The sequence below is a fragment of the Choloepus didactylus genome, chromosome 17 (assembly GCF_015220235.1).
Source record: "Choloepus didactylus isolate mChoDid1 chromosome 17, mChoDid1.pri, whole genome shotgun sequence".
Taxonomy (NCBI): Eukaryota; Metazoa; Chordata; class Mammalia; order Pilosa; family Megalonychidae; genus Choloepus; species Choloepus didactylus.
Genome location: NC_051323.1, coordinates 30,459,946 through 30,484,769, shown reverse-complemented (window position 1 = coordinate 30,484,769; position 24,824 = coordinate 30,459,946). Strand labels below are relative to the sequence as shown.

The following is a 24,824-nucleotide window of genomic DNA, read 5'->3' as shown; positions in this document are numbered from 1 at the left end:
CTTTTTAATCTTTGTATGAAATGCTATCTCATTGTTTTGAATTGCATTTCCAAGATTATTACTGAAATTGAGCAACAGCTCATTGTTAAAAAACCCTAATGCCATTAATTTTAGACAGAATTCTCCCTCTCCCTCTGACATCAAAGCACTATTGTAATAATGTATTTGTATTTGTTAGATACTTAAACCTCCCTCTCCTCCTCAACTGGACTCTGTTTCAGTTTGCTAAGCTGCCAGAATGCAATACACCAGAAATGGATTGGCTTTTATAAAGGGGAGTCATTAGGTTATAAATTTACAGCCATAAAAGTGTTCAAACTAAGGCATCAACAAAAGGATACCTTCACCAAAGAAAGGCCAGAATGGTGTCGGGAACACCTCTGTCAGCTGCGAAGGCACATGGCTAGGTTGCATCGCTTTCAGCTTCTGATTGCAGTGGCTTTCTCCTTAAGCATCTGTGGGTTCTCATTTAGCTTCTCTGGAGCAAACTCTGGGCTTCATCTCTTAGCTTACCATCTCCAAATGTCTTTCTGTCTGCATCTCCAAGCGTCTGGGTCTGTGTTGGCCCTGGGCTCGCTCTCTGAGTTCTCTTAAGGACTCTGGTAAACTAATTAAGACCCACATTAGGTCTGCTCCTACAAGAGTGGATTAAAAGAACATAGTCTTTTATGAAGTACATAACAGATTCAAACCAGCACAGACTGCATTATGCTTACCTAACGATGGTGGAAGGAACATATGGGATCAGAAGACCTGGATTTACGTTCTACCTGCTCAGTGACTCCTGAATTCTGTGACCATGGGCAAGTGAACACCACATCTGCCCAGATGCCTTCATAGGTAAAACAGGGATGACAGCATCTCACCAGGTTCTTTTTATTTTTATTATTTTTGTCAAGTTTCAGATATTAATCATTGTAAACCCCAACACAATATACCAACATGATTTCCTGCATTTAGAGGGGAAATATTTCCAGATTAGGTGGAAAATTGTGCAGATGGCTTATGGAAGACCTTCGTTTTAAGCAGCTTTAAAGGGAATCATTTCATTTAAAAGGCTGGGCCTTCTTTCTTCAGTTCGCTGTAATCCACAGTCACAGAGTAAAACTTCTTTTGCTCATTAGGACCCAGGTTGTTCCAGGGTTTGAGTTATTCTTTCTGTCCCAACTGACATCTGGATTGAACATTGCCAGTCCCAATAAATATGAAGAGGGAGATCAAGCTTGAGTGCTTCTTGACATGACTAAGGATTTGTTGGAGCACGTTTGCAGTAGAGGCTTTGGGTCCAGAAAGAACAAAGAATGAAGTTGCAAGACCCAAGTTATATAATAGTTGATGCACCAAGGCTGTGTGGGCATCCAAAGCCCATCAGTTTCTTGAGAGAATTAAGTGTTGTATCAAGTTATTGTTAGTCAGCTTTGTATCCCTAACAACTACCCACCTCAATCTCTTTACTTCTATATTCCATGAAAAAATAATGCTGTTCTGTGCTCTGGGGCATTTGCTCTTCCTGTTTTCTATGCCTTTTTTACCCTTCCTGCCTTCTTCACTAGGCTAACTCCTTGGTTCTTTAAGACTGTCAAAATTGTGTTCCCTGCCTTCCCCAATACCCCCAGTTAATTCTAGGTTAGGTGCCTGTGCTGGTTTGAATGTATTATGTCCCCCAGAAAAAGCTGTATTCTTTGATGCAATCTTGTGGGGCAGACATATTAGTGGGGATTAAGTTGGAAAGTTTGGATTAGGTTGTTTGCATGGAAATGCACCCCACCCAAATGTAGGTGATAACTCTGATTAGATAATTTCCATGGAGGTGTGGCCCCACCCATTCAGGGTGGGCCTTGATCAGTGGAGCCATATAAATGAGCTGACAAACAGAAGGAACTCAGTGCAGCTGTGAGTGATGTTTTGAAGAGGAGGTACAGCCAAGAGGGACACTTTGAAGAAAGCACAGGAGCTGCAGATGAGAGACAGTTTGAAGACAGCTGTTGAAAGCAGACTCTTGCTACAGAGAAGCTGAGAGAGGACAAATACCCCAAGTGCAACTAAGAGGAACATTTTTGAGGAACTGCAGCCTAGAGGGGAACATCCTGGGAGAAAGCCATTTTGAAACCAGAACTTTGGAGCAGATGCCAGTCACGTGCCTTCCCAGCTAACAGAGGTTTTCCGGACACCATTGGCCATCCTCCAGTGAAGGTACCTGATTGCTGATGTGTTACCTTGGACACTTTATGGCCTTAAGACTGTAACTGTGTAACCAAATAAACCCCCTTTATAAAAGCCAATCCATCTCTGGTGTTTTGCATTCTGGCAGCATTAGCAAACTAGAACACCCCACAAAATCTCTGAACAAACAGCAAAAACTGACAGAGCCATCTTCCTGAGAGCTCTGGGAAACAAAGGGTTGCAGTAACTGAGCAAGCACTAAATCAAAAAAAAGGCAACTTAAAAATGGTAGGAAAAGCTCATGGTGCTCTTGCTGGTCCCTCCTCCACCTGTACTTGGCACAGTGTGTAGCCAGGCTATGCTCTCAGTGTGTGTCCCTGGTCCCATTTCACATGGAGAAGAGTAAAACCTATGCTCATACTGGGGTGCATGTATGTATGTATCAATCTAGCTGGTGGCAGCCTGAAGGACTGAATCAGGACATGCATCTCTGGTCACCATCCCAGAACATGCCCTGCACACAGAAGGGGTTTGTGGACAGCTAAACCAGTGCAAAAAATAATCAAATCACAGCAGCCCTGGGCAAAGAATTACCTGCTGGGTCATATGGCCTAAGTGGTAGAGAAACTTGCATGGCAGCTTGGATCTTTTGCAGAGCCTCCTCTTGTTCTAGTCCCTACTCAAAACTAGCAGCTTTTTTGGGACCCAGTGAATGCTCCAGACTAGCACACCCAAACGAGAAATATGTTCCGCCAAAATCCAAAGATGCCAACTAGGTGTTCTGCCTCTTTTTGGTTGTAGGAGGGGCCTGATGCAATAGCTTACCCCTCACCTTAGGAGGAATATCTCAACATGCCCCCAAACCATTGGATGCCTAGAAATTTCACTGAGGTAGAAGATCCCTGAATTTTTGTTGAATTTATCTCCCATCCTCTGACACACAAATGCCTTACTAATAAGTCTAGAGTAGTTGCTAATTCTTCCTCACTGGGTCTAATCAGCATAATGTCCTCAATATAATGGATTAGTGGAAGGGAAGTTCCACAATCAAGTTCCCTGCAGACTAGATTATACATATGACTAGAGAGTTCATATACTCCCCAGGTAGGACTGTGAAGATGTATTGCTGGCTTTGCCAACTGAAAGCAAACTGTTTCTCATGATCTTCACTAACAAGTATTGAGAATAAAGCATTTGCCAAATCAGGTACCAGAGGATGTTTTCATTTGCTCAAGCAATTATAGAACATCTAGAACAGCAGCTACAATTGGAGCCATACCTAGTTAAATTTACAATAATCCAGTATCTATCCATTTTCTGTGAAATAAGAGAGTTGAATGGGGATGTGGTGGGAATTACCACCCCTGCATCCTTCAAGTCCTTGAGAGTGGCACTAATCTCTGCAGTTCTTCCAGGAATGGAGTATTACTTTTGGTTTACTATTTTGCTAGGTAGAGGCAGTTTTAGTGGTTTCCATTTGGCCTTTCCTACCATAATAGCCCTTACTCCATAGGTCAGGGAACCAGCATAGGGATTCTACCAGTTACAAAGTATGTTTATTCCAATTATGTATTACTGAACTAGAGAAATAATCAAAGAATGGGTTTAGTGACCTAGTGGGCCCACTGTGAGATATACCTAAACTAAAACCCCATTGATCCCATGACTTCCATAAGCCCCTAGTCTGACTGCTGGACCACAATGACATGTTGGGACTCCTGGAATTAATGTCTGTTCGGAGTCAGTAATCCCCAAAATATCTTATCATTTCATTTTCCCCAATACCCAGTCACTCTAATGAAAGGCAGAAGGTCTTTTTGGGGAAGGCTGGGAGAAAGATAAGCAATATAAACTTTGGCATTGTAGTAGGGTCCTTCCCCAAGGGGATCCAGCTTTCCCTTCATTCAAAGGATTTGGGTCTGTAAACTGTCTCAAGTCTAGAAATTGATTGGGGGTCCATGACTCTCTGTTTTTGTGACCCAAGTCAGACTTTTGTTCACTTAACCTAAAAGTCTTCTTCTTATACAGATCAAGTAAAGACTTAGTAGACCACATATATCTTACTTCTAGGTACCCCAGGATCAACTAGCCAACACCAAAGTTATCTATGAGTAAGACTATTCTGATTAATGCTTTGAATCTGCTATCCATGACAGCAGTCACACCCACTTTGTCCATAGCTATTAAGTGCCATCACTTGGCTTCTGCCAATCCAAGATTCAATCATCTCAATTGTTTACTGGCAGCAGTTCCAACAGCAATATCTGACCTACAGAGAAGAATGACCACAAAGCTGTTTATGGTAGATGGAAATGCTCTAAGAAATTTATTTCTCAAAGTCCAGTGAAAGGTGTGTCCTCTAGAAATTACAAGGGTGGGAGAATAAAGCTTACATGATAAATCTACTCTTATATTCCAGCCTCTCTAAGATTTTAAGTTCCTTCACCTACATTAAACCAGGGCAGTACTGGCAGGTTTCAGCCTCATTTAATGAAGCCCATCTTTTGGTCCATGTTTCAGCCAACGAATTGAACAATGGTTAGAGCCCTTTCTAACTCCTCAAACTAAAATATTGAATTCAGAATCTCCTTTTTGTGGACCTGATCCAAATATATGTTCTATCCACCATTATCCCACACCCTTAATATCCATTCCGACACATATTCTTCTGATTTCCATCTGTATAAATTGGGAAAAAAATGTACTTTTTTGGAGTGTAATATACCTTCTTGTGTCACACTTTGTACCTCAACTTTTAGGACCTGTTGGAAGCTCAGCCCAGTTATAGGTCTGGGAGAAAAGAGGGGTGATGGGAATGGGTTATGAGAGGAATGAGCAGTGTCTTGCAAGTCAACTGTCTAAAGGCATTCAATACAGTTTCATCTAGTGAAACAGGACTAATCTCTTCAGACAAGCGTAAGGTCTCAGAGAAGCAATTACAGGTTTATCTGTCAAAGCAGCATTAATTTCTTCAAACAGGGTTAGGATGGCTGATTCCTCGGGGCAGACAGGAGGTGGGATGACTAATTCCTCCAGGCATACATTTACAGCTTTATCTGGCAAAGGAGACTCAGCAGAATTTATTAGCCCATGTCTCCATTCTAACATTCAAGATCCCTTTCCTCCCCAATCAGTGCCACTTTAACAGAAGATACACTGCAAGGTTGGGAATTCAATTTGCACTGTAATGCAGCTACTCAGCTGATGAGATTCTGCATTTGGTTGCAGAAATCTCACGTCTGTCACTACAAGAAATAAGAGTGTCTTTCAGGGCACATTCAGAAACTTTCTTGTCTTTCATGCGGCACTTCAGATGGAATTTGAAGCACTGAGCTCATCCTTTTCTTTAACAAAGTAATCCAGCATATTTAGGAACTAGCCAACATCATTAGACTTTTTAATTTCATGAAACTCTGCTAAGATATCAAATACACTGTCACCGGAGCCTTGTCTATTGTAAGTATTTGAGAAGTATATAATAGTGATATTTTGCATATCTCTATTGCCAATTCATGCCATGGACTATCAGTGCCCTCTTGATCATTTGAAACAGAATCATCAGTGCATTTTAATATAATCAGGTTAGAAATCAAATTCCAAAAGCCATAGAACCAATGCAGAAATTTCATCTTTAAGATTCTGTAAGATTCCCCTTGATACCAAAAATCTGTAGTGTGTGTGTGTGGAGAGAGGGAGGGAGGGAGGGGGGGAGAGAGAGAGAGAGAGAGAGAAATTGAGATTTGTTGTATGAATTGGCTCATGCAACCTTGGAGATAGGCAAGTCTGAATTCTGCAAGGCAGTCCATAGTTTGAAATTCAATGAAGGTGAAGTTGAATTCCTTAGAAGAAACTGCAAGTTGGACACTCCAATGAAGGTAGAAGCTGGCTGGCTGAAGTAGAGATAGCAACTCTTAATTTCTGACTGTTGAAATCCTCAGTTCTTGCTTTAAGGTCTCCAGCCAATTAGATGTGGAGACTCCTTTCATTGCTGAAGCAATCGCCTTTGTTAATTGTAGATATAAACAGTTATAGATGCTATCAACTGACTAGTGACCTAAATCCATCTATGAAATACCCTCACAATAACAAGCAGATCAGTCCATGCTTGACTGAAGAACTGAACACCATAACCAAGACAAATTGACACATGAAATTAACCATCATAGAGGCAAATAACAAAAATAAAGAATGAAAGAAAGGACATTACTGCTTACCTTATAGAAACGAAAAGGATTATAAGAGGATATTATGAACTATAGTATACCAGCAAATTAGACAACCCATATGAGATGGACAAATTCATAAAAACACACAAATTACCTAAATGGACTTAAACAGAAATAGAAGACCTCAGCAGACTCATCAAAAACCTCCATGAAGAAAAGTCCAAGACCAGTTGGCTTCACTGGTGAGTTTTACCAAACATTCCAAGAATTAACACCAATTCTGCCCAAACTCTCCCAAAAAATCAAAGAGAAAGAACCACTTCCTATCTCATTCTATGAGGCCAGCATCACCCTATTACCAAAGCCAAATAAAGACATCACAAGGAAAGAAAATAACAGACCAATACCCCTTACGAATTTAGATGCAAAATCCTTAACAAAATACTAGTGAACAAACACAGAGCACACTGAAAGGATAATAACACAACAAACAAGTGAGATTTATCATGGGAATGCAAAATCAGTCAATGTAATATACCACATTAATAGAATGAAGAGGAAAAAAACACACATTACCTTCTTAATTGATGCAGAAAAGGCATTTGACAAAATTCAGCTCCCTTCTTGATAAAAACACTCAAAAAATTAAGAGAAGGAAACTTTCTCAACAGATATTTGTACATCAATATTCCTAACAGCATTATTCACACTTGCTCAAAATGGAAGCAACCCATGTAGTCATCAACAGATGAATGAGTAACAAAATATGGTATTGTTGCATTTAGCTAATGCTGCCATTATGCAAAATAACAGAAATGGATTGGCTTTTATAAAGGGGGTTTATTTGGTTACAAAGTTACAGTCTGAAGGTCACAAAAATGTCAAAATGAAGGCATCAACACAAATATACCTTCACCAAAGGAAGGGCAATAGCATCCAGAAAACCTGTTAGCTGGGAAGGCACGAGGCTGGCATCTTCTGATCCCAGATTGTGTTCCAGCTCCACTCTCAGCTCCTGTGCATTCTTCAAAGTGTCTCTCTTGGCTGCAGCTAGCATCTGGTCCTGTGTGGCTCTTTTTAAAGTACTCCAGAGATTTAATTAAGACCCATGCTGAATGGGCAGGGGCACACTTCCATGGAAATAATCTAATCAAAGTTATTACCCACAGTTAGGTGGGTCACATCTCCATAGAAACAACCTAATCCAAAGATTCCAACCTAATCAACAAAATACTTCTGCCCCCACAAGACTGCATCAAAGAACATGGCATTTTGGGGGACATAATATATCCAAACTGGCACGGTGATCTAAAAGAGCTGGTCAAAAGCATTGACCAGCAGTTAGACCACAGCCCCTAACACATGAAATTGGGAGGACTAGGTCCTCATAGTCCACCCTGGTATCAGCAAGCTGCTCCAGGAGCCCAGGCTGCAGCTCCCACTGTCCCCTGCCATGTGGTTAGGGTATGGAGTAGTAGCTGCTGCATGGATATTTACCAGGGATGCAAACTAGCTATTTCAGATGGTTCCTGTAAGTTCAATAGTTGTTTTGGTGTAAGGACTGATACTTGGTGTTTCTTACTCCCTTACTCCACCATCTTCCTGCGATCCTCTCCTGAAATGATTTTTATATTTTATATATACATATATATATATATATATATATAATTTTTTTAATTATCCTAAAATTAAAAACAATCACTTTAAATGCAAAGCATGAAGCTAAAGTAGATTCTCATCTGGAAAAATAGATGCATGAAACACATTCTCAGGACAATGGGGACATCTAAAGATGGACTAGATTTATTATCAAATTACTGCTAATTTTAACTTTTCCAGGATTTATCCCAGAGTCAGAGACGGAAATTCTATAATAGAGAAATTTTATAATAGTACTTAAATTACTAAAAAGTACTATTTACAGATGGCATATAGATAAATCATTTTTATGTATTTCTTTATAATCCAAAGACACTTTGACATTTAAAATTTTGGGCTTTTAATCATGGCACCAAAATAAGTTAAGTCTTAAGTGCTTGATATTTATATGCACCTGTTATCAACAAAGGCTTAGGTTTTCCCATCATTATAGAATGAAATCAGCTGTTAATTTTTTTGGATGAAAATCCATTATAGTACACCACCAAATTAGACCAAGTACTTCATCTCAATAATTTACACTGTGTTTTTCAATCGCAGTTGTTGCCTACAAACCACCAAATGTCTGCAACCTAGCAGACCAGTTCCACAAAAAAATTAGACTCACAATGGGGGAAGACTAAGCCCATGAAGAGTAAGGTCACATTTGAGTTACTTTTTTTCAACAAATCTAAGATGATATTGACTAAAAGATGTATCATTATTTTATGTACCAGTAAGAGTGAGTAAACACTGCAAACCGTGACACAATTATCTTTATGATAGTCATGCAAAATGTATGAATTTGTTAAAGATGACTCTTTCACAAATTTCTTCGATTTCTGTTCAGCCATATTTAGCAGTTTCTTCTGAATAAAATCGAATACCTTTGCATTTGGAAGACAATTCTTTTGCATATGGTTTGTGGCATCTTCCTTGCTAAGGCCCCATGAAAATTTTGGTTGCTGCTTTGCAAGAAAATACAGACTTGTGATTATCCTTCCAACAATGAATATTTGCTTCCTTAATTATCGAATTAATGTCCTACTATTTTTGTATGCCTTTTTAAATAAACAGTAACATTTTATTTTGATGCCAATTATCTTTTTTAGAATTTTTGGCATACTTTCTTTACTGCATGATACAGAAGAGGCAAGAGATTATGTTAAAGCAAATAAATAGAACTTATCAAATGGACTGTATGCAATTATAATGATTATCAAATGATTTTCATGTAGGAAAATATGGGGTCTGGAAAGAGAAAAGTCAAATTGGACATACTTCACAATTCCTACGAAATGGAAAAAATTTGAAATTGATTTTTTTATATCATTGTAAGCTATCTTTTTTTTTTAGACAATTTAAATAGCATCTCAGAATGGACATAAATAAATAACTATAACCAAGTTCACACACAGACAGGCAAGGACAAATGTCATGAGTATTGCCTAACTACCAGCAATTTTAAGATGCCAAGGGTTATTATAATAAATACCCCAATTTCAGAGATGTTAAAATGTGAAGAAAAAACCATCATAGTGATATATGGTAAATCAGGCATAGCTGCAAAGGTTTCTATCTAATACTCATTAATCTAAAATAACTCCCTGGATGTATTTTGTACATCTCCTAATTCCAGGTTATTAATAAAGCTGTCCTCCAGTGTTTTAGTTTCCCAGCTGCTAAATCGAATACCATAAAATGGGATGGTTTAACAGGAATTTATTGGCTCATAGTTGCAAAGGCTAGAGGGCTTGCTTCCTCCCATGGTTGGTTTCTTCGACTGGCCAGCAATCTTGGGGGTTCCTTGGCTTTTCCACCACATGGCAACACACATGGCAGTTTTCTTCAAGTTCTGTTGACTTCCAGCTTCTGGCTACTCTCCATGGCTTCTCCCTGATGTCCAGTCTCCTTTGCTTTAAGCACTTCAGCCATATTGGATTAAGGCCCACCCTCATTCAGTTTGGGCACATGTGAACTACCATCTTCAAAGGTCCTACTTACAAATGGGTTCACACACACAGGACAGGATTGTCACCTAAAAATATCTTTTAAGGCGGACATGACTCAACCCCTGACAATCTGCCCTCTGGATCCCAAAAAGACTGCTCTTCCTACATTCAAAATACATCAATTCCTTCACAATATCCCCAAACCCTTAATTCATTTTCAAATGCTAAGTACTAAGTCAGCAAAATCTGCTATGGGCTTGGTTCACCCTAGGGCAAAATTACTGTCTGATGGACCTGTGAAACTTAGAAAACAAGTTATCTGCTTCCAATACACCATGATGGTACAGGCATAGCAGACACTCCCAATCCAGAAGAAAGAAATTGGAAGGCAAACAGGGTTCATGGGTCCCAACAGGGCATACTCCATTAAATTTCAAGGAGTGAGAGTCAACTGTGGATCGATGTTTTATCCTCTGGGTCTAATGCAGCAGCAGCAGTAGCCTCAACCATTCCAAGCACTTCCACGAAGGCCATGGTCTCCCCAAATACTGGTGTGAAAGCCCCATCCTCTTGTATGGGAATCACTTTGTCAGGTTATCCTCAAATGCTAGGGCATAGGCCCCACCATTGGGGTGGCTGTACTCTACCCAAACAAGTCACAAGGCCCAACCCCTCCAAGTGCAGAGGAGGAACTGCCCTTTCCACACATGAATGGGCCTACTCTTCTCGCTTGAGATCTTTTCAGTTCAGACCTTTGCTTCCATGGCCCTGCCCTTGAAGTTATTTTTCCAATTTGTCCCTTTTCTGTCCTTTTCAGTCTAGGCTGTCAGTGGTTCTCCTCATACACATTTTGTAAAAACCTTATTGGCTTTGTTTGCAGTTCAAGCAGGTCCAAACACTCTCAGAAAAAGAGAGCTTTCTACAGTTCCTTTCTGGATAACTCGATTTCCAACCTTGATGACCACCGACTAGAATGGCTGATTGGATACACGTTCACTCTTCTTTAGCAAAGGGGTGTTCAGTTAAGCCCTCACATAGAACCCTGTCCTCTGGGTACTCAAATCCTGAAATCTCAGGGGTCCTTGATTGAGCCACTTCTGGTCCTCATCTCAGTGAATGCAACCTTGCTAAGAATCTTCAAAATCTACTGACTTCTGGTTTCTTTGTGCTTAAGAGTTCTCAGCTTATCCCCTTGCTCTCACATTTTACTATAAAATGCAAACAGCAGGCAGGATGCATCATCCACACTTAGTTTAGAAATCCCCTCAGCTAAATATCCAAGTTCATTTCTTACGAGTTCCACTTCAATACGCCATCAGAACACATTTTTGCAAAGTTCTCTGCCATTTTATAGCAAGGATTGCCTTTCTTCCAATTTCCAACTAACACATTCTTCATTTCCTTCTAAGGCCTCATTTGATGTCTTTCAAGTCCGTATTTCTAAGTCTCTTCAAAAACAATCTGGATTTCTTCCATTGAGCACCTCACAATTCTTCCAGCCTCTACTCTTTACCCAATTCCAAAGCTGTTTCACACTTTTAGGTATTTGTCATAGCAGCATCCAGCTTTCCATTGCCGAAAACTGTCATAGTTCCCCTGCTTCTAAAACAAGTTACCATATAATTGGATGGTTTAACAACAGGAAATTTACTGGCTCAGAGGAGAGAAAGGCTTGATTCCTCCAGTGATCACTATCTTGCTTGACTGGCAACCTTTGGGGTTATTTGTTTATTCCATTACATGGCAGCGCCTGCTCCTTTCTACGCTGGGTTCCAGAGTTCCAGCTTCTGAATGCTCCCCATGGCTTTTTTGTGTCCAATTTCCTTTGTGTATATGGATTTCAGCCATAGCAGATAAAGGTCCACCCTCATTCAGTTTAGGCACATCTTAAAAACACCATAGCTCCTATTAACACATTATGTCACACCCACAGGATAAGGAATTAGGACCTGAACATGCCTTTTGTGCTGAAATGATTCACTTGGATTCCATTTTTAAGATAAGACTAAGTTCAATATAACTTGCCCAGAATTCCCTACTCCCCGCCTTTTCCAAAAATAACTAATTAAATCACACTACGGCAAATAGCAAAGTCAGTGTACTTTGCTGCCATTTATCTGGAGGCTGACCCAAATGTGAGAACTTATACAGAAATTTCCACCCCAGATTTAATTTGATATCACTATTGTTTCCTCTAGTTTTAGTCAAATCTGTCTTTCCTCAGTAAACCACAAAATAATTTTCTTAAGAGGGATTAAATATGGAAGTTTACCTCTGATGAGACCCATAAAGAATATTCTCATGTTTGTTAATCTACTTATTTTTTCCTCAGGTACTAAATTTGTTTTGGAAATGATTCTTTTGGCTATATCATTAATTACCCTAAATAATAGAGGTGAAAACTTACTTTTCACAATTGAGTCCCAAGTTGCCAATCATCTCTAATTCACAGTGGACTACATCCTGGGTCCCAAGCCAAAGCCTGGTTTCATCCAAGATTCAAATATTTCAAGAGCCCTAAGCAGGGATAATAATACTATACATTGGAAATCATGACAGTTATTCTTGGCTAACAATTTGGACTTTATGGCTGATTCAGAATTCCTGGACCTAAACTCCTGGCTAAATTTATTATGGGAAAAATCCAAGGAAATCTCTTTAAATGATTGTGTTAGGCAGAGACCAATAATAAACTAACAAGCTCAAATCTGATCTGAAATTGTAAAAATATTAGTTGTTTGGCCAAGGCCTCTGAGAAGCAAAGACGATTTCCAATACTTCTCTTTGAAAACATTTAAATTGTCACCATTTGTTACTCTAGAAAAAAGTATTTTAGGTAGAATTACATTCTATAATAACAATGGCATTTTTGCTAAAGACATAAAGCCAGGAACACAAGCAATTCTACAAAGTTGTAGATTCCCATGCATTTGAGGCACCTCATCAGATGTTTAGCCGAGGTTTAAGAGGCGGCTAGTTTAATCCTCTATAAATATCATCTTGATTTCCCTTTCCCCACTCCCTCAGTTGTATTGCCTTTCATATTTTCCAGGACGGCCACACATTTCCCCCCTCCAATCTACTCCTAAAGGGTTCAGGAATTTCAGTGGTTACATTTTACAAAAATACAATCAATCAAGAATATTTGCTGGGGTTTCTTTTATCCCTGATCTCAATCTAAGGCTAAATCACAATCTTTTTAACACCTATCTTAGACACTAAGTGATCTCCAATTCCAAATCAAGGTAAAAGTGTCCACAAAAGGCATTTGTTTCTTGGGAGAAGGTATCTCAGAAGCATATTCATTTTACACAACTCCTGCCTTTTCTATTCCTCAATAAGCTTAGAAATCTTATTTGTAAATCAACAGATATCAAACTTGATTTCAAAATGTTAACTGATGGTTTAAACACAAATAACCACATTCATGTACGAATAACTGTGAGCCAATAAAGGGAAAATAAATGTAAACCAAGTTTATTTTGCTTAAGTAGTGTTCTTAAAGCACTACAGCTTGGTAAACAATGTAAATTAGTATAAGTCATCTCAAAAGCCAGAGTTTTGTTTTGTTTTGTTTGTTTTTTTTAATGAGTTGTTAAAAAGATGCAGCCTATTCTAACAGGATAAATATTTTTAACCATTTCACTTCGAGTTAATGAAGGCTCACAAATGAGCAACACTCCTCATTGAGGAAAACAAAAAGCTGTTGTCGACAAGCGACAGCACACACACACAAAAACAAAAAGAACTGTGTAAAAATAACTAACTGTGTTCCCATATTTTTTGAAGTTGCTTTACAATGGGATGATATGCACATGATCTTGCTGCAAACCTGCCATACAGACTTGTAATACATGTAATCTAGACAAACGATTCAGTCCAAGAGGTGCTAACCTCAGACGATGCAGCACTATAATCCTTTTAACAACGCAATTTGTTTTACTCATTACCTTTTCTTTTAGACTGATGTACAGGCTAGAAAGAAAATGTTCCCTAATTAAAAATTGGTACTGTTTACATGAAAAAATTGTATAATTTTGCAATACAATTTACAAGTATATGTTCAAATTCAATTTGTCTCTTCCCCCCATCCCAGCCACAAAATGGGCATGAAGTAAAGTTTTAAAAAATGCCTTAATTTTCAACTTCATGCAAACTAAAGATGACCCAAACAAAAGCTTAAACAATGGAAGGATAATTTCACAGAAAATTTCTTATACAAAAAACACATAAGAAAAAGGGCCACTAGGTGACATTTTAATTTACAAATTGGCATCATTTTGGTCGACAAATATCCATATGCTGTTTTCTTCTGCCACAAGAATTGTACAGAGAAAAAAACAGCATGACTTCTGATTTTAATCACACATTTCTTCTGGAATTTCATGTGGATTAAGGATGCCAGGGACAGACATTTGAAGTTTATGTTTCTCTTCCTGAGCCTGTCGAAGGGCTGTTTCTCGTTCTTCCAAAAACAAATCAGATGTATCTTCACCTGCAAACTCCTGTGAAAACAAATAGTTAAAACATCAACATAATCAACTTCAACTTGGGAAAACAACTTGTCTTTGAAAAAAAATAGGAAAGCAAGTCTCCATTACAAGGAAAATACATTTCAATCAATTGGTTGGGTTTTAAATGATAGTATATTGGTATAATACAATGTAGTTTAAGTAATCGCCAGAGTTGTTGGTGTAAAGAAAAAACAAGTCACAAAAGAGGCATAGGCTGAGTGTGGTCCCATATATAAAATATACTTCATAAATGAAGATACTTAATAAAGATCTAGTTAAATCACATACAGCTTTTTCATCATCTTCATAGATGGATTTTCATAATCTTTGCATTCTCTGAGTCTCTAATTCATTTTTATACTCTTAATGTTTTCATAGCAAAAAAACTGTTTTTTGGAAGAAAGAATATCAAAAGTTTAGATTCCCAAGATGTAACGTGATCAACTTTTACTCAATAGTGATAGTTAGTATCATTCACAAACTACTCATACATAGGTTTATAGTACTTGTGAATATCTTTAAAATAAGATGGTTTCTTTAAAACAAATCAAAGATTCTTCTTCCTAAAAATCTGACTAAAGGAAGTATTATACAACAGCCATAAAATAAATTTATGGCTCCCTCCAATGGATTCCTTTCTTAAGGAAAGTATCACTTTCTTAAACAAAACGGGCATAAAATCCCAAAGGAACTACCCATTTGTTTCTTTACCTTCATTACATTTTTTTAATAGACACTTGATGATTTAAAGTAAATTATATTAACAATAATGTTTCCAAAATCAACATTGCAAAGCTAACCTCGTCTTTGGCCCTGATTTAATTTTTCATTCTGTAATTATTCTCAGATTCCTTGGGTAGTGAGACTGTACATTATAAAAATCCCACTCATTTTGCGTTATAAATCAAGTGATTAATTCTATGGTGCAACAATTAAGTGATCACATTTAATGCTAATATTTCTGTAATTACAAATACATACCTTTATCTGTACTAAGAAATCTCTAAGATGTTCCTTGAAAGCAGGAATATCTTGATTTAGGCTGAAAAGCCCTGTCACAAAGAGTTTAACTTGAGCACTGCAAATCAAAATACAATGATTTAATAATCTTATTAAAAAAAAAAAAAACTGAAGAAAACATGATTAAAAAATATATTTACTCTTGTAGATGAGGGAACGCAGACTTAAGAAGATTAGCCACATATTCCTGAATAAACATTTGGTTGTTAACTGGATTTCCAGGATTTAATGGTGTACTGATTTTTCCTTCTTCTACCAAATTAAACATATATGCAAGAATTGATGCATGCATTGTTAAACCTGTTGATAAAGGAAAATTATTAACTACAAGATGAAATAACAACTGAAACACTTAACATTTTTATGGCTTTAAAATTCTAACCAGCAGTATGTGAGGTGTCTGTCACAACAGAGAAGATGTGCTGAAGAATGTCACAAAAATACGTTTGATAGAAACTCTGAGCTGCAGCTTCTTCTTGGGCAACATTTTGTAAGAGTGTAAAAAGTATCTGTAAGCCTAAAAAACATAGAACATCAGTATATAGTTATTATAGACTGTTAACATTCATATAGTATTTTAGCTCATAAACTAACAATTGCCTAAGGAATGTTAAATTAGTAAAATAAGAGTTCAACTAGAAACAATGCCCTACTTGCAGATCTATAATGTAATCAACAACCATTACCACCTTCCCACTATTTCTGAAGGTTTAGCAGTTTCCCTTCCAAAACAGGATAACACAACTAAGTAGATCTATTACATTAGCCAATTATTACTTAAAAACAAAACAAAAATCCCTCTGCCAGGTATGTTCTCTTTTATTCTTATCCGTGGTTAACCCTTACTGTTACAGAGGAAAAGCATTTGGAAAAAGAGAACACTTCTAATTACTAGTGAGGATGCAAAACCAATGTCTCCTAAGTGATATTATCCCTAGCTTAAATTTTGGCTGTATTCCCATAGCTCAATCCAGACAGTGGATGCAGTTGTTGATTTAAGTGCTCTGAGACTTATTCTGTATCTGTATATGCTATTTAGGCACTCAAAATTCTGAAAACAAGCAAAGTGATAGCTAGCAATCTACAACTATACATCTATCTATATCTGTGTTTGTAGATTCAGTTTTGGAGTGGCAAACCTATGAATAAAAGGACAACGTTTCCATGTATCCACATTACCTGTATCTGCAACGTTCCTCATAGTATGTTTGAAAGCCCAAATAATGGAATCCAAAACAAGTTTGAACTGTGCAGGTGGAATAGCCAAGAATGCTGGGAAACAATGAGAATTGACAGCCTGAAGTAGTAAGAAAAAGTTTGTTCTGTGTTCAGGATATTCTTCAAAGTCCTAGAAGGAAGTGGTGGGAACAAAATAGTTTCAATGCCAGAACACTGTCAGACGGCAGATAAATGTTTGGGATTGTAAAGGGAACTTTCATTGAAATGCAAACACAAAGCAAATTGAATTCACCTCTCACAGGAGATGAAACTACCAACTACTACACATATGAATCACCAAACTGAAGGTCAAGGTCACCTAATACTAAAGAATGTGATCTGGCATACATAAATTAAATGTGACAATAAGATCAAGACGTACTTTTTTCCATGACAAATTTAATCAAATCTTTTAGTCAAGAACTCATAAAACCTCACCCAGGAAGGGCTTCCAATTGTTTAGTACTATGAGACTATTATTTGTAGTGTGAAACTAATAAAGACTGGAAAAAAAATTAACCACAATATCAACCATTGTGTATCGTACATTTCACACCTGCATTTTTTCTTTTTCTTGTTTGATTTGCTCTTGGTTTCTTATGTGCATTCACAACCACAAAAAACATAGAGGTAACTATTTATTTATTTAAACACTAGAACCAAGTCTTAGAATGCTCAACAAGCAGCAAGTTTTCAATAAATGCTAGCTGCTCTCTGAATAAACGTTACAACCCTTCCTCCAAATAAATAGTTTTCGCTGTGAGGATTTTTATTAGTAAATTATTTAAAAACAAAATAAGAATGTCCCCTATCAAAAAGCTCAAATATTTAACTCCAGGGAATAAAGCAATGTTACATTTATAAATATCATCTATGCTTCAAGAAGATATAAAGATACACTGCAGAATTCCTATTATATAACTGAAACATAAACCACAGACCTTATTTATCATATTTAATGTGCATTCAAAAACAGCATCAAATATTTGAGGTATTTCAGCTGTTATATGTCCTCCTAACTTGTTGACAATAATAGCCATAGTACTAAGCACTTCTGGTTCTCTAGCAGCTGGAACATTTCTCTGATAATCAATGAGAACTGCATCCAACAGAGGAGGAACAAAATTTTCAGCTACCTGTTGGAGGAAAAGAAAAAAAAAAAAAATCAAGTTTTAAGCTAATTAACTTGTTTATTGTTATAAGCAACTAGGTCCCTGTTGCCTATATGATTTATGTTGTTCATCTGCAGAAACAGGAAAAATCCTGTACTTTGATTAGGTTTTCCTACATTAAAAATGCTTTTAATAAAACTGCACAGAAGAAACTAGAAATCATACAGCAGGTTGGAAAGGGCTATGAACTTCAAATCTAGTCTTACAAAAAGGAATAAAGTAAATGTTGGATGAATAATCTAAAAGCAAAGAAATGCCTTTCTAACCATGGATTATATGGATAATGGATAATATCAATAGGAATCCACAAATAGCAATTAGTAAAAATATTAGTAAGTAGAAATAATAACAATCATCTACTCCATAAAAGGGACTGTAGCTGTGCCAGAAAGACTATGAGTTTCCAAGATCTTAAAAATATTTAATAGACCTTAGAGTATTCAAATTTTCTCTTAAGACTTACAAAACATAGATAAATTATGTTTCATGTGACTTACAATTACTAGCATCACTAGTAGCCTACTAAACAAAAAAAACTTATGAAGATTTGAATGGTAAGTAAAAATTAGAACAGATTCTCATTTCTACTCTTAACACTACTCAACTGAAATCATTCTTTCCCTACATACTGGACCTCTCAGGTTATTTTGAATTTGCTGTGCTAACCTCCATGTAAATCTTAATTTGTAAAAACATGATAACCTTGGCATGATTCCCACTGATGTTCCTGAAACTTGCCCAAGCCACTGTAAATTAGTATCTCCACAATTTTTTCAATTCATCCCACTTGGTACTTTCAAATATAAGTACAGCCCTGAATACACAATATACAAGTTCAAAATCTTTCAATTTTGGGGACAGCTACCTTAAGAATTGTACTCTGAACAAGTTTCCTCAAATATATTTCCTTATCTAGGGAATACTGGAAATTCAAAATAATGAAAGTGAACAGCACATTTGTCAATCACTGTTCCAAACAACAATGGTAACAATATGTTATTTTTTTATAGCATAAAAAGCCTCAAGTTCGTAAGAATTCAGTAATACCAAACATCAATACCTAAAACCAATTCAAAAGTCAAGTCATAGGATGCTGGTTTTAATTTCTGAAAATTATTTCTAGAAATCACTGAAGACAAAAAAAAAAAAGCTAAACAGATTTTCAAACCTTCAATCTGTAAAGAGCAATCTCTTATTGAAGAGACAAGCTAATTACAGCTTTGTAAGGAGCCCTCGAAATCATGAGGAACACAAAAATTGCACCAAAAACTATACAAAAATAAAAATGACCTATTTTCTTAGCCATATCTCCCCGCACCTCCTATTAGGGATTAAAAAGCAATTTCTCTGGAAGATAGTATATGATAATTGGTATTTTCAAGTACTCTATGACCCCCATAAATTAAATGTTATAAAATAATCTCAGATGAAAGCAAAATATCTTTAAAATTAGCGACAGAGAAAGCATATTCCAGAGAATTCAACATCAACTTAAAAAACAAAAAGTCAGAAATTTTTTACTTACCATCTGTGGATCATTGGATCGACTAACCCAACCGGATATTAACTTTAAAGTTTCCCTTTTTACTGTTCGCATACTTCTTATTAGTGGTTGCTTTGTAACCATCTCACCTGAGAAACAGAATCAAGTGGAATCTAATTGGACATCTAAAATTCTATAGTGGTTGGTATGTGTGCTTTAGATGCTGCTAGTACCCTTTTATCATCAGAAACCTTAAAGCCAAGGGTATACAGATGAATTTATTTGGAAAACAAACTTTAAGGCTAATTTTAAAAGATAAAGGGGCAAGACTTTTTTTTTTTAAATGTTTAGGATCACCTGGGATAGGGGAAGAAGAGTCAATATGAATATTTGAGAAATACTGAATGCTTGAACTTAGGCAATGAGGGTTGAATGGATTTGCTATCCACATCTTTGATAAGAATTCAGAACAACTTACCATTAGCTTGAATAGCTGCCGAAATGTTTTCACTGAGGCACTTGTATACATTAAGCATATCTAAATAAATTCTTCCAAGTTGAATTACAAAGGGGTGTCCAACAGCTTTGCAAGCTCTCACATTTGTTTTCAATATGCTACCAAGTTGCTTGACTGTTTCAGGATCTTTAAGTATATCCACATTCTACAAAGAAGAAAACAAATTCCAGTTAAGAAAAGAGAATTGTCCATATAATTGCTAACACAAAAAACACTACCTCTCTTGCACAATGCTTCCATCATGTTTATAAACCTAAAGGGAAAACAAGTTTTTATTACTTATGCCTACCCTAACAGAATGAATTATTTTCAACGTACCATCTAAACAGAATATAAATACACTACATACAATTTTTTATATGTAAAAGCACTTTACCAGGTAGATATATTGAATACTGAATTCACTCCTTTAGTAAATAACCCCATTGTTGTCTTCAATCCCATTAGAACTTTAAAGATTAATAAAATTTACCTTGGTAGCCTGCTGGATTATGCTGTCCCACACTTGATTAGGAAGTAGCATGTACTTTTCTATCAAATGTTCTTGTACTGTTTGGTCTGTTTGTGCACCAATCATGTACCCCACAGCTTCATAAAAAGTATGAACCTATTTAAAAAGCAGATGTTTTACTCTTACTTTTCATCTTAGTAACAATTTAAAAAAGAAATCACAAACTAATTTACATGGGTTGAAAGTGATTTTTTATTTTAGGAGTAATTTATACTTGGTAGGACAACAACCCAAAAAATTCCTGGTTAAGTTTCTTTGGCTGAATCTAGTAGTGACATTATTTATATTCCCACCAAGAATTCTAATTAATTCACTGGTTACTTTCTAAGAGGAGGCTTAGTGTTTTACATACCTGCTGAGGCTGAAGATCACAAATTATAGTGTTAATGTTGTTCAAAATCTCATCAATAAAAGGCATTACTTCTCCAACCTGAACCTGAACGAAATGTCTGCGGCATTTTTGAGCTATTTTAATGAAAGTATCGCAAGCCATATCCTGGACTCCATCATGGGTCTCTAGCAAAACAAAAATATTCATCTATTTTGTTCAACAAAACCATTATCAAAATAAAATATATCAAAAACCTTAAAGAATACCCAGATCCCTATCTGGGACTCTATAAAAAGTTTCTTTCACTAAGTTTATTCTTGAGAGACTTAAATCTTTAAGTGTTCCTATGCCAGCTAAGTCCCAAAACCCAGAGGCAACAGCCTCTTCAAGAACATCTAGATGTGTCTTTTTTCATAAAGTTGACGCCTCTTTTTTACATGAACAACATAGGGTGGTCACCGCCTAGACATCCCCAAATATCGGGAAAGTGATTAAACTAGAGCAAAGGGTAGCAACAGACAAGATGGAATTTAACAAAGGATTAAGAATACTGAATCTTTATATAATTCTCAGTTGCTAGGGTACCAGAATAGCTAGAAGGAAAGAATTGAAATGGTAGAACTGTAACACATAGCATCCTTTGAAATTTGTTCTATAGTTACTTGTTAAATTGTAATATGAAAGCTATACCTTTTTGTATATGTTACTTTTCACAATAAGGAAATAACTGAAGCTATGGTACTGTAACTCATAACAACTTTGGAAATTTCCTATATATCTACTTGTTAAATCATACTTTGAAAGATATTGCTTTTTTGTATACATATTTCAGAATAAGGAAATAACAGAAATGGTGGAACTGTAACCTATAATAGAATTTTTGAAATTTGCTCTCTGTTTAATTGTACTTGGAAAAGTGATAGAAGTGATGTATGTTACATTCAACCATAAAAAAAAATATTAAGTATAGAAACTTACCATGCATGAATTCAAATAGCTTGTTAACTACAGTCTTCAAAAATTTCCAGTGAGCTCTCAAAAATCTTGGATATTGACCAACTATATACATGATATTTGATGCAATAATGGCTTTATTATCTTTGCCTCTTTTCTGTTCACATAATCCTAATAGATCCTGAAAGGCAGACAAGTATAGTTGATTTACAGTAACAAGATAAATTTAAAGGTTCTGGTTAGATATACACCAGGCATACCTTTATAACAGTAACAAGAAATCTTTTTTCATCCTCTTCATGCATTGCTCCACTAATGGAACCTATTGCCCAACACAATGTATTCAAATTTTTCCATGACCACTCTGTACCATTCACTTGATTGTGAAGCTTCTCAGTCATTATTCTTTCTGTATCTACATAATCCAGATGAGTAAGATAAACTACAAAGGAGGAAAAAAAAAGTCCTGTATGTTTCAGGTGCAAAACTTGATAAGGAAAAAAGGTTTTTGCCAAGACATTACAGCACATTAATAAAGACGGCTATTCAGAGAGTCAGAAATGAGGTATATCACTTTTCCTAAAACATTATTTACCATCCCAGAAAACTAACGGTTAATAGTATTATGTATTACTTACCTAATGTTTCTCTCATATTCTTATACAAATTTATGGAATCTGTATCCTTCATGAATTCTCTCACAACTTCTCCCTGATCATTTTCTACAACCAATACTTCCTCTGGTTTTGCCATACGACTAACCATCAATAAACGGACCTATTCAACAATAAACCGATCAAGGAACACGTTAGAACTCTGACACCAACCATTTCACATCTAGAAATGTGAACAAAACGTCAAAAATAAAATATTTTTAAAATGTATTTAAAAAGTAACTCTAACACAAATAGTTCTTCAACTTTATTTAACATGACTAAGAATCAGGTAGAAAGCTTATCAAAACAATTTCATAGGTCTGGCTGCTAGAACAAGGACCATACTTTCTGAACCACTGCTCTTAAAACCTTTCGTATTCTAGTTTTCAACCTTCATACTGAAGTTGTTGGAATCTTTTTAACTCACAAATTCTAACAAATTAGTAAAAAAAATAAAAGTATTTGCATTCAGCCTACAAAAAAGGACACAGCAAGCAACAGAAAGAGCACGCAACCATTCACTGTAACATTACCTTGGATAACACAGGCAAATAGAGCTGTCTCCTGGGAGGAACATCAAAATGTTGACTTCCAGACAGCAATGGAGAAGCAGATGTAGAGAATGGGCTCTCTCTATAGAGTTCAGCTGCCAAATGATTCCAGTACTCAAGACAAATTTTAAAGATTTCAGTTTCTTCCACTTCTGATACCAACAACATGTAGTGAAGGGCCTATATACACAATACCAAAACTATTATGAAAATCCTCAGACATTATTAGCCAATCTCAATCCCCCTTTCACTTGCCATTTTAATGTTTTATTATAATGTTTTATTTATTTATCCAATAGACTGTAAATTCTCTGGGAGTAAATTGTGCATTCCTTTAACCTGTCCTAGAACACCTAAAAACCTACTTCATAGCTGTTGACCAATACATGTTTTTAATCAAGTCTCTTACAAAGATATGGAGTTTAAAAGGCCTTTTGTCACAGTAGCCAAAGGATGAAATCTACCCCAAGTGTCCCGTCAGAGGAATAGATAAAAAAAAAATGTGGTATATCCATAAAATGGGATATTTTTCAACCATAAAAAGGAATGAAGTTCTAATACATGCTATAATGGGGATGAAAACATTCGACTAAGTGAACTAAGCCTGATACAAAAGGTCACATAGGGTAGGATTCCAATCATATGAAATATCCAGAATAGGTAAATCCAGAGACATAAAGCAAATTAGTGTTGCCAGGGAATAGGAGGAGGGCTGAATGAAAGGGTATGTGGTATAAAGGGTATAAGGTCAGCTTATGAGGTAATGAAAATGTTTTGGAACTAGACAGAATTGATAGTTGCACAACACTGCAACTACACTAAATGCCACTGAATTAGACACTTCAAAATGGGTAATTTTACATTATATAAATTATACCTAAATTAAAAAAAAAGGTCTTTGGACTTTTCATCTTGGAGATGACATGTATTGTATGTGAGGGGGAAAAATTGTGTGATTTTTGAGTCACATCCTATTTTAGACTGCTGAAAAATAATCTATCACTATAATCACACAATCGCACTATGTAAAACAGTGTTCCATTTAAGGAAGTGGTATACACGGGTTCTGAAACAAAACCGCCTCCAATGTGCCAGTTCCATTTTAGCAAAGATGCTTCATATCACAGCATAAAGAGTCAAGACAAATCTTTTAATGTAACATGGGTTGCTTTAGATTCCTATAAATGTCCCTTAGAAAATTTCAATATTGACTATGAATTATTGGCCCTGAAATTAGGTAAAACACAGAATCAGGGAATTCTTCTTGTAGCTATTATTCAGTATTAACAACATATATTTATAATGCACACAAGGTAAGAAGAAATTTCAAAAAAGAAGAAGAAACACTTTTTAGGAGTAGTTTTTATTACATAGAAAACAATTTAAGAAGTCAAACTTCCACAAAGTCTACCTCCATCAGTGTCTCCCTGAGATTTAATCTTTTTTCTATAAGTTGACCATGTTCCTTAAGAAAAGTGCAGAGAAACAAACTGAGATTTTGAATAAAGTTCTGTTCATCATCTTTTCCATTTGAGTATGCAAGACGAATATTGGTATTTAAAGGAAGCATCTGCAAGTTAAAAAAAAATAGACCATTAGCCTGCCATTTTATAAAAATAACAACAAAAGATATTATTAAGTCCTAAAAGTCCATTGTCCCTTTACTAATATTAAACCGTATACAGTACCTACAGCTTATTCTTCACTAAAACTCCTTGGTCTGCTACACACCTTACACCTTTTCTTGTATCTTTGTGACCTAATATTTTTTTTAACTTTCAAAAAAATAAGTCACAGATGGTAAGGTAACATTTTCTGCCTCTATTATATCCTTTGAACTTTTCCCTGTATCAGACTTCCCTAACCAAACTATGTCACTGATAGGAAGCAGTTTGGTATAATTTAGAGACAAGTCATTAAAACTCCAGGCCTCAATTTCTCAGTTTCCTCAAAGTAAATCAAAGCAGTCCCAAAGGTG

General features: G+C 36.2%; 1 protein-coding gene and 1 pseudogene across 4 annotated transcripts in view; both read right to left on the bottom strand.

Moving 5' to 3' along the window:
- Positions 1 to 946: 946 nt before the first annotated feature.
- LOC119512077 lies at positions 947 to 5,271 on the bottom strand (annotated as a pseudogene).
- An 8,104-nt stretch (positions 5,272 to 13,375) lies between these two features.
- XPO1 (exportin 1) overlaps positions 13,376 to 24,824 on the bottom strand; it is a 37,472-nt gene continuing 26,023 nt past the window's right edge. For 2 of the 4 annotated variants that reach the window (XM_037806811.1, XM_037806812.1), the window contains exons 10-24: positions 24,258 to 24,416; positions 22,829 to 23,026; positions 22,278 to 22,416; positions 21,900 to 22,081; positions 21,664 to 21,820; positions 20,707 to 20,870; positions 20,316 to 20,450; positions 19,805 to 19,988; positions 19,369 to 19,475; positions 17,613 to 17,807; positions 16,633 to 16,801; positions 15,836 to 15,970; positions 15,594 to 15,753; positions 15,415 to 15,511; positions 13,381 to 14,424 (exon numbers count right to left, since the gene is read on the bottom strand). In XM_037806811.1, the coding sequence (XP_037662739.1) occupies positions 14,278 to 14,424; positions 15,415 to 15,511; positions 15,594 to 15,753; positions 15,836 to 15,970; positions 16,633 to 16,801; positions 17,613 to 17,807; positions 19,369 to 19,475; positions 19,805 to 19,988; positions 20,316 to 20,450; positions 20,707 to 20,870; positions 21,664 to 21,820; positions 21,900 to 22,081; positions 22,278 to 22,416; positions 22,829 to 23,026; positions 24,258 to 24,416 (2,328 nt within the window). In that variant the 3' untranslated portion in view covers positions 13,381 to 14,277. Of the gene's footprint in view, positions 14,425 to 15,414; positions 15,512 to 15,593; positions 15,754 to 15,835; positions 15,971 to 16,632; positions 16,802 to 17,612; positions 17,808 to 19,368; positions 19,476 to 19,804; positions 19,989 to 20,315; positions 20,451 to 20,706; positions 20,871 to 21,663; positions 21,821 to 21,899; positions 22,082 to 22,277; positions 22,417 to 22,828; positions 23,027 to 24,257; positions 24,417 to 24,824 lie in introns of all 4 variants that reach the window. The other 2 variants (XM_037806809.1, XM_037806810.1) reach the window with 2 other exon arrangements.